The 10,000-nt window shown below is 39.5% G+C and overlaps 1 protein-coding gene and 1 long non-coding RNA gene across 4 annotated transcripts in view; one reads left to right on the forward strand and one right to left on the reverse strand.

Moving 5' to 3' along the window:
* LOC123500018 overlaps positions 1 to 10,000 on the forward strand; it is a 73,374-nt gene that overhangs the window by 48,004 nt on the left and 15,370 nt on the right. The window contains exons 3-4 of the long non-coding RNA XR_006673149.1: positions 8,035 to 8,134; positions 8,622 to 8,737. This is a non-coding gene — a long non-coding RNA (uncharacterized LOC123500018). The remainder of the gene's footprint in view (positions 1 to 8,034; positions 8,135 to 8,621; positions 8,738 to 10,000) is intronic.
* LOC123500015 overlaps positions 4,897 to 10,000 on the reverse strand; it is a 24,069-nt gene continuing 18,965 nt past the window's right edge. For 2 of the 3 annotated variants that reach the window (XM_045248612.1, XM_045248611.1), the window contains 5 exons: positions 8,620 to 8,761; positions 7,999 to 8,119; positions 7,510 to 7,637; positions 6,800 to 6,868; positions 4,897 to 6,014 (listed from right to left, as the gene is read on the reverse strand). In XM_045248612.1, coding sequence (XP_045104547.1) covers positions 5,598 to 6,014; positions 6,800 to 6,868; positions 7,510 to 7,637; positions 7,999 to 8,119; positions 8,620 to 8,761 — 877 coding nt within the window. In that variant the 3' untranslated portion in view covers positions 4,897 to 5,597. Of the gene's footprint in view, positions 6,015 to 6,799; positions 6,869 to 6,956; positions 7,317 to 7,509; positions 7,638 to 7,998; positions 8,120 to 8,619; positions 8,762 to 10,000 lie in introns of those variants that run through there. The other variant, XM_045248613.1, reaches the window with a different exon arrangement.

A 10,000-nucleotide genomic window follows, 5' to 3' on the forward strand; every position in this document is an offset into this window, starting at 1 on the left:
CACTATTTGCAAGGTGTTGGGTATATTATTTCCTGCACCTCTGTTGTATTTGAGATAAAAAGTGTGTGTGTGTGTGTGTGTGTGTGTGTGTGTGTGTGATACAGTGATGATATTGTGGTGGTAGATCAATGTGAGTTTAGTTAAAATCACACACACACACACACACACACCCGGGGAAGCGGCGAAGCAAATGGGCAAGCCTCTTAATGTGTAGCCTCTGTTCACCTAGCAGTAAATAGGTACAGGATGTAACTTGAGGGGTTGTGGCCTCGCTTTCCCAGTGTGTGGAGTGTGTTGTGGTCTCAGTCCTACCCGAAGATCAGTCTATGAGCTCTGAGCTCGTTTCGTAATGGGGAGGGCTGGCCGGGGGACGAGCGACGGCGACCGTGGTGAATCACACACACACACACACACACACACACAGGAAATATCAGGTATATCGTAGTAAGGTTGTCATCAAAACAAATGTCATCATCATTGTCATTGCTGCAGCACGTGCATGGGGAGTGGCAGCTGGAGTGGATTGGCTGCTACTTTGGTGTGTGGTCTACGTGTCATGAAGTTACTTTGATGTTTTTTTTTTTTTTTAATGTCATGGCCTATAGCGCCTGTAGGTCTACTTGAAGTGTATGGGAAGCGCTGTCCACCTTCCGTCTATTAGCGGCGCAGGCAATTTTTCTCATAGCGGTACTCATATTAGGGCTCAAATGACCACCCAAGTCCCAAGCGCATCTTTGGTGTAAGGCAATTACACATCCACCTAGAACCTGGGTACCATGGCGACATGTAAGTAACTTTAAACCATTCGACAAATGACAAAGTTTCAAGGCGGCACGTAGTGGGATTTGGACGTTTACATTTACATACATGAAGATCCACATGTGAGTTACCGAGCCTTCTCATTTCTACACAAAACCATTAAGTCGTTACGTTTGTAGTGTTTAGTCCATTTCATTCTATTGTCACTTCTCACAATTTATTTGATTCTTTGAAAGTTGTGTTTGTTTCATCCAGATAATAATGTTACAGGAGTCTTCTTGATGGAGTCTTGTTGTTGTAGCTGTGGTAGCACAACCGTGTAGAACGTGTGTGTGCCATACTTGATCCACCAGGACAACCACACAGGCCAAGCAGGGGTGGTCTAGTAGTGGATGAGTGGCATTGAGTGCTGGGTGGAATAATGAAATCAAATGAAGCAGTCTAGGTGGTTTGGCTTCGATTTGGTTGAAGCATAATCACTTGGTCAGTCACAATCACAGGTCTTACATAGATGCAAGGAACCCTTCAGTGTTTCACATCACATGCCAGACAAGACAGCTTCTGGTGATTCACTGAAGAACACTCTTGGGCAGCTGCCTGTTATGTTTGCCTGTCGTTTCCTTGCAACAGACTTCATCTCTGTGCCTGCCACTGACCCTCACCAGCTTGCATAATGGACTGGGATATGGTCACAGTGTTTGCCTGTCATATACTGCCAGATAATGACAACATCGTTTAAAGAATAACAAATTTTTACTAATTTACAAGCACTATACTCTTAAAAACTATAAACTTTGTAAATAAATAGGTCAGAGTCATCACTCAGTCGATTTTTCACTTCCAACTTGCAAACCAAAATCCAAGTTGTGGGCTAGCTCCAGGCACAGCACTGCTGCTTGTACCTGGCAATGCAATTGCCACAGCACCCACCATACCATGTCTTTTTTTGCACACCATAAAAGCATTCCTCATGCTGTGCTTGCATTTTTGTTTTTATGCTGTTATTCAGCTCGGTTTCTTTCATCTGCCCATGGGTCCTCAGCACCCCTTCCCCCTTCCCCCTCCACAAGTGTTGTTCATTACCACAAGTTGTCTGACTGCCAAGGTAAATACAGTTTATAAAACCAGTTTAGTTCTTTACATTCTCTTTATTATGTTTCAATACTTTTTTAATAAAATATTAGTTTGATTTTTTCTTATATAAGCACATAGGAAAATATTATTTTTTTTGGAGGCTGATAAGGATTTTAATGAGGAAAATTTATTTGAAATACGAGTAAATTAAATCATAAGTTGTGTCCCTGAAAGAATTACAGTCTTATGTTGTAAGTAACTATGTAAGCGCGCACATACCCATATGCGCGCACGCACACACACACACACACACACACACACACACACACACACACACACACACACACACAGGTCTTTGACTGATTTCATTTCTTCTTTTTCCGTTCTTGGTCCATATTTTGCATTTTTTCTTTCAGTCCAAATATGATTACACTCTTTTTCTTTTCTGCAATTTCCTTAAGGACTCCTACCATTTTTTTTTTTGCCATATTCATGTCTTTTTCTTTTAGCTGTTCCTGTATCACCTCCTGAAAATTATCTTTGTCTTTCTGATCTTGGACTCTCCATGCATGCACTTCTTTCTTAATCACATCCTGTACTCTCTCCTCTTTCTTGTTTACCAGATCTTTCAGATTCTTCCTTCCTCCAACTGTTTCTTATACTTGGCCAATTCCTTTTTAAGTTCCTCATTTTCTACTATTAGTCTTGCTTCATTTTCTTCCACTCTTCTTATCCTTTCTTTCAGGTTCTTCTGAAACTCTCTATCCTGTTCTTCGGTCTCTTTTATTCCCTGGGTTGGGTTTACAAGGGCCTGGGCGGGTGGAGTGGCGCTCATTTCCAGGAAAAAAACTTTGTAGGGCAGGATGAGTAAGGAAAGGAGGGCCATTGAGGATTTTACATCAAGAAGCAGGTATGAGACCAGGGGAGGAATGCAAGAGGATGAATATGTTGATGAGGGAGAGGAAGCACTTGGAGGATTTGGTACGGCAGCCACTGCCCTCCATAAAAGAATGTTAATGCTAGAAAGGAAATTGGAAAACACAAGATTTAGAGGAAACAACGAGCCGGCGAGATTGGATCTGGTTTTAAAAAGGGGAATACAAATGAGCGATGATATAAGATATAAGTGCCCATTGGGAAAGTGACCATGTAATTTTAGAAATGGATATAGAGGAGGGAAAGGAAGATAGAGACGAATCATACAAAGGAGACCGATTAAATTACAGAAAGACTGATATACAGAACCTCAAGAACTATTTTAGGAACATTAACTGGGAGGAGATGGAAAATTCAGAGAGGGTGCAAGAGAAATATAACATATTTTTGGAAATATACAAAATAAGAGTCAGAGAATATGTCCCAAAATATAGACCTAAAGAAGAAGGAAAGAAAGATTGGTTTAACACATGGTGTGCTAGGGCAAAGGAGAAAAGAGATGGAGCATGGAAAAGGTGGAAGAGAAATAGAAATTCAGGAAATAAGGAAAACTTCAAGGTAGTGGGAAATTAATATGTTAAGGTGATGAAGGAGGAGGAAAGATACTATGAAAAGGACATTGTTGAAAAATGTAAGGAGCAACCAAAATTGTTCTATAGATTCATAAATGGAAAAATAAGGCAAAAAGAAACAATAGAAAGGTTAAAAGGAGAGAATGGGATGGTGGAAGACCCAAAAAAGTATGGCAGAACTGTTAAATAGTAAATTTCAGAGGTCTTTACTAAAGAATCCAAATTTGAAAGGCCACAGGGTAATAGAGAGACTGTCTATATGAAAGAGATTAAAGTAACCAAGCTTGAAATAAAAGAGTTAATGAAGGAACTGGATGAAGAGAAGGCAATGGGACTGGATGAAGTCTCAGGAAGAATACTGAAAGAATGTAGGGAAGAACTAGCAAGTCCTATATACAACATCATAAAATGCTCAATAGAAAATGGCACAGTACCAGTAGAATGGAAAAGAGCTGAAGTGGTTCCCATATATAAGAGTGGTAGGAAGAAAGAACTAACTAGTGTAATATGCAAGATGTATGAGAAAGTAATAAAGAAAAAATGGATTGAGTTCCTTGGGGACAACAAATTATTATCAAATAGCCAATTTGGTTTTAGAAAAGGTTGGTCATGTGTAACAAATTTACTGAGTTTCTACTCTAGAATAGTTGAAGGAGTACAAGAGAGAGAGGGATGGGTTGACTGTATTTATTTGGATTTAAAAAAGGCATTTGATAAAGTGCCACATGCAAAATTATTGTGGAAGTTAGAGGAGAGGGGTGGCCTAAAGGGAACCACATTGAGATGGATGGAAAATTATTTGAGGGGGAGAGATATGAAGTCCAACTGTAGAGCAGTAGAGAGCGGAGTGCCAATACTTTTTCTCATATGTATAAATGACATGCCAGAGGGAGTGAACAGTTACATCAATCTGTTTGCGGACGATGCGAAACTGTGCAGAGTTATAAAGCAAAAAGAGGATTGTGAAATACTGCAGGAAGACCTAAATAAGATCTGGAAATGGAGTAAGAGATGGGAGATGGAATTCAATGTGGACAAAAGCCATGTCATGGAAATGGGAAAGTGAAAGACGACTAGTGGGAATCTATGAGATGGGAGATGGAATAGAACTGAAGAAAGTAAAAAAGGAAAAGGACTTGGGAGTGATGATTGAAGAAAACAATTAACCAGTAAGCCATGTAGATAGAATTTTCAGAGAGATGTATAATTTGCTAAGGAATATTGGAATAGCGTTTCATTACATGGACAAAGAAATGATGAAGAAATTGATAAGTACTATAATGAGACCCAGATTGGAATATGCAGGAGTTGTGTGGACCCCCATAAAAAGAAACAAATAAGGAAGTTGGAGAGACTAGAAAAAATGGCTACAAGAATGGTTCCAGAACTTGAAGGGAAAGAGGGGATCTGATACAAGTTTATAAATTGATGAATGGAATGGATCAAGTGGATAATGAGAAACTGATCCTGAGAGAGGAATATGACATTTGAAGCACAAGATCGTATAGCAAAAAATTGAGGAAGGGAAGACGTCTGAGAGATGTTAAAGAATATAGTTTCCCGCAAAGATGTGTTGAGACGTGGAACAGTTTGAGTGAAGAAGTGGTGTCAGCAAAGAGTGTGCATAGTTTTAAAGAAAAGATGGATAAATGTAAAGCCCAGGCCCTGTAAAACTACAACTTTAGTCTGTCCGTTCTGATTATCTCAGAGCAAACCGTGTGTTCAGTTGGCAGCCCTGCCTCACTTCTGCTCTCGCTCAGCCCCACTGAGACGCAGATTCATTAACAAACATTTATATTTATTCACTTTACTCAGTAATGACACAAACATTTATATTTATTCATTTTACTCAGTAACGACACAATCAGCATCTCAGCGGGGCTGAGCGAGAGCAGAGGTGAGGCAGGGCTGCCAACCGAACACACGTTTTGCTCTGAGATAATCAAAACGGACAGACTATAGGTAAACACACACACACACACACACACACACACACACACACACACACACACACACAAAATATGTAGGAACAATTGAAGGAATGATTTTAAAGTGGATGGAAGATTTCATATGTAATGGGAAAATAAGAATAATACTAAATAATAAATCAATCTGGAAAAAAGTAAAAGTGGATTCTTCAAAAATGTATGCTGGCACCAATTATGTTTGCAGATGATGCATATATAATGAGAAGTGACAAACCATTAAGACTGTGGTGTCCTACAAAGCCTTGACATATTAAATGATTGGAACTGTTCAATACAAGCACAAAGTTCTAAATAAAAGCTCTACATCTACTTCCTTGAGTGGGCCACTGTTTTGCAACTGCAACTTTTTGCTCACTTCCTTGTCCCTCCGGATACTTTCATACATATCCACAATGGCATTTTGTTCCAGATCACTTGCACTTTCCAAGCTTTCATTTTCAGTTAGAGTTAAATACTGCTTCTGTGTTCCTTTACTTTCTGTATCAACAGCCTGTCCATCATTATCTTTATCTGTTTTGTTTTCAGGTTTTACCCTTTGTAACTTTTTTCTAACACTTTCTGTGATGCTGTTATGAAAATATCTGTGGCCTGCAACTTCCAGGTAGCAGTTAGCCAGAGTCACCAGGAGCTCTCTGTGATAATTTTGTTGGTCCTCCTTGGTGGGAGAAATCCTGGATATGCAACCCTGTCAATGAAAAGCAATATTATTTTCATTCTAATGAAACTTTGAAAATAGAAAAAAACAGATCAATAATAAATAATAATAATAATGCAACTTCAAGTGAATTTTGGGTGATGTTTAAGTTCTTCGTAGCTCATTTCCTACATTAAAACTGTGCTCATAATATGATCATGTTTGAACATCTAAAGTCTTTCAATGACTATTTAAGTTCAAAGCACATAAACACACACACACACACAGAGAGAGAGAGAGAGAAGAGAGAGAGAGAGAGAGAGAGAGAGAGAGAGAGAGAGAGAGAGAGAGAGAGAGAGAGAGAGAGAGAGAGAGAGAGAGAGAGAGAGAGAGAGAGAGAGAGAGAGAGAGAGAGAGAGAGAGAGAGAGAGAGAGAGAGAGAGAGAGAGAGAGAGAGAGAGAGAGAGAGAGAGAGAGAGAGAGAGAGAGAGAGAGAGAGAGAGAGAGAGAGAGAGAGAGAGAGAGAGAGAGAGAGAGAGAGAATGTCTAAATACTGCTCTTTCCCTTGTACTTCACCCATCAACATGAACGAAAAAACAAAAATCTCTGGTTTTGCTTTTTCATTATGGCTAGAATGGCACCTCCTGACAGAGGGCTTGCTTTGAAGGAGCCACTATCCCAAGTGGTTACCCTTTCTACCCTGGGGCAATGGCCAGCATTTGAACCCCTGTACTTGGGGACTCCTTGGCCCCCAAAGCACCCATGATCCCACAGTAACACGACGGCTCCATCTTATTGCTCTATATACATATTGATACACCAATGAACTGAAATACCTCTTGTGCAAATTCAGCATTGCATGTTGCACTATTCATGTTATTGCTTGTAGAATTGAACAAATCCACCTGGAAAAGAAAGTTGGTTTCATATAAAACACATCATACTTTAAGAGGTTTAATATAAAACATATCATACTTTAAGAAATTATCTACAATTTTTAATACTCACATGTCACACAGAATAGATATACAGTAAACCCTCACTATACCGAACCTCTGTATAATGATTTTTGGATATAATGACTGCATTATTCTGGCTGAACAATCCTCTTCTATAGCGAATTCAGTTCGGTAAGTAGCGAACTTGGTTCGGCACGTGAGGAGCGGTTAGCGTCACACAGCCTCGTGGCCCCGCAGCCCCACTTGGCTTGCTGCCTCAGTCTACACCCAGTATTCGTCCAGTAATTACAGTTTATTCTTGTGGATGTGTGGAATTCCGTAAGGTAAATAAAACACTCCTAGGCGTGGCGGCATTGACTGGCCTGACACATGACCACATGACCAAACGACTTATCTGATAAAAAGAATTTAGGTCGTTATAAAAGATGGTTTACTGACCCTTGGATACATCCAACTTTCGGTTATAAAGTTAGGCCTTTCCCACCAATTGGTTTGTTATAGTGAGAGTTTACAGTATTACTATTTGTATAAATTGATTGAATTAATATTAATGAGCCCAAACATGATGTATAAATTTCAACACTCACCAAACTTGCTAATGTTAACCTCCTGGGACACTGAAGAGCTTCCTGGAGGATGATGAATGACACTATGCACTGGGCCCAAGGGTTGGGCAGGCTCCTTACCATCTCCACTCTCTTCTCAAAACTCACACCTAACAAAATGATATCATGAAACTCTTCAGTAAACATTTTGAAAATTTTTATGAAAATCAAAGGCAGGAATAACTTTCTGTGATTGAGTTCAATACACATGAACTTTACAAAAGTAAATACAATGCTGAATAATGCATGTGACTTGGACATTGATCCACAGTCTATTTCCTCAAGTGACAATACTGATACTAAGCTTTGGCTAAAAGGAAAGGAATAAGTACCTTCCTCAGTGTTTAGTGGTTGATACAATTGTTTTTGGAGAAGCAAAAGTTATTGATTAGGTTAACTATAAAACACCTAATCTTTATTCAATAATGTCACAAAGCAACCATAATAAACAAAATCACTAAATTTACACACCTTTACAGCAAACCTGAATTTCTATTTCCATGGCAGCAAGAGTGTCTGGGAGTGCAAACACTGGGACAAGGGGATGACCACTCAACTTCCACAGCAACTCCAGCACTAAGGTGACAAGGCGCTGCAACATGGAAGGGTAAGACAGATCATTAGTATATGAAGGACAAACAGATCATCACATAAAGGGTCACCACACAAAACAGGAAATTACCCACCATGATTGTAATTACAACACACACACACACACACACACACACACACACACACACACGCCCGGTAGCTCAGTGGTTAGAGCGCTGGTTTCACAAGCCAGAGGACTGGGTTTCGCCTTGTTGTCCCGGTGTGTGTTGTGTGCCTGGTCTCAGGCCTATCCGAAGATTGGAAATAATGAGCTCTGAGCTCGTTCCGTAGGGTAACGTCTGGCTGTCTCGTCAGAGACTGCAGCAGATCAAACAGTGAACACACACACACACACACACTGCTTGTTTATTACAATGATTGTTCCTTGGAGATCTCTGTTTTTGCATGTCACAAGAATCACCTCAAGAATATAATACCACAGCTACAAAACTAGTTGATATGTCCAAATCCTGTTGACATGATCATGCTGGCAATACTTACAGAAAGAGCCATCCTGAGAACAAAAGAGGTCTCATGGGACATCCATAGTTGAATGAGTTTCTTCACAGGGGGTGGCACTACATTATAGGCTTTTGAGGGGCCCCAGAATATATCCCAGGTAAGAAGTTCCTGTACTGCTTTTCTGCAATATTGACATAACCAAAATGATACCAACATGTTTTGCCCAAATGCTAAATTATCATAGTTTCATAATTTTTGCTGTACAAGATTACTGAAAAAGGTTGAGTAACAAATGAACATTGCACTTCAAGATTTATGCAAGACCCAAAATTACAAAATGGTTTCAGCGTACAAAGTAATGGTAACATGCTCACTTATAACTGTACCAACAATTCTGAAATATTATGTACATCATATTCCCAAAGTATCTTAGCCTCTTTTTTTCTTTTAATGTACAGGAGGAAAATTAGCCAAGGGCAAACATAATTTTTTTCCATCTACCAACCTGACACAATCTTCCAGACATTGGTATCTAAATGGGCCTTTTTACTTAATTGTTTATGTTGCCCTTGACCAGTTTTCCACTTACATAAAACAAAAAGGTCCACTTAAGTGCCAGTCCCCGAACAGGACTAGGAGAGTTAGCTAAAAGAATAGGATAAATTGCTTTGAAACTTCCCTCTTAAATGAAATCAGGTCATAGGTAGATGGAAATAGAAACAGAGGTAGGGAGTTCCAGGGTTTATCAGATACAGGTATGAATGATTGAGAGTACTGTTTAACTCTTGCAGTAGAGTTGGACAGAATAGGGATGAGAGGAAGAAGAAAGTCTTGTATAGCAAGACCATGGGAAAGGAGATGCATATAGTTAGCAAGATAAAAAAAAAAGCAGTTGGTATGAAAATAGCAATAAAAGATAGCAAGAGATGCAACATTGTCAAAGTGAGAAAGAGGCTGAAGACAGTCAGTCAGAGGAGAGGAACTGATGAGACAAAAAGCCCTTGATTCTAGTCTGTTTAATAAAACAGTATGAATAGAAGCCCCATACATGTGAAGCATACTCTATACATGGGTAGATGAGGACAATGAACAGAGTTACAGTTGGGGGAGAAGAGAAAAACTGGCAGAGATGACTCAGAATGCCTAATTCACAGAAGCTGTTTTTGCCAGAGAAGAGACATGACGTTTCCAGTTTAGATTATGAGTAGAGGACAGACTGAGGATATTCAATGTAGAAAAAGGTGACAGTTGAGTGTCAATGAAGAAGAGGGGATAGCTGTCTGAAAGTTTGTGTTGAAATGAGAGATGGAGAAATTGAATTTTGAGGTACTAAACAATACTAAGTTTTCTCAGTCCCAATCAGGAATTTTTGAAAGATCAAAAGTCAGGCATTCTGTGGCATTCCTGCATTTGCCTTACA

Source organism: Portunus trituberculatus, chromosome 50 (assembly GCF_017591435.1).
Source record: "Portunus trituberculatus isolate SZX2019 chromosome 50, ASM1759143v1, whole genome shotgun sequence".
NCBI classification, from domain to species: Eukaryota; Metazoa; Arthropoda; class Malacostraca; order Decapoda; family Portunidae; genus Portunus; species Portunus trituberculatus.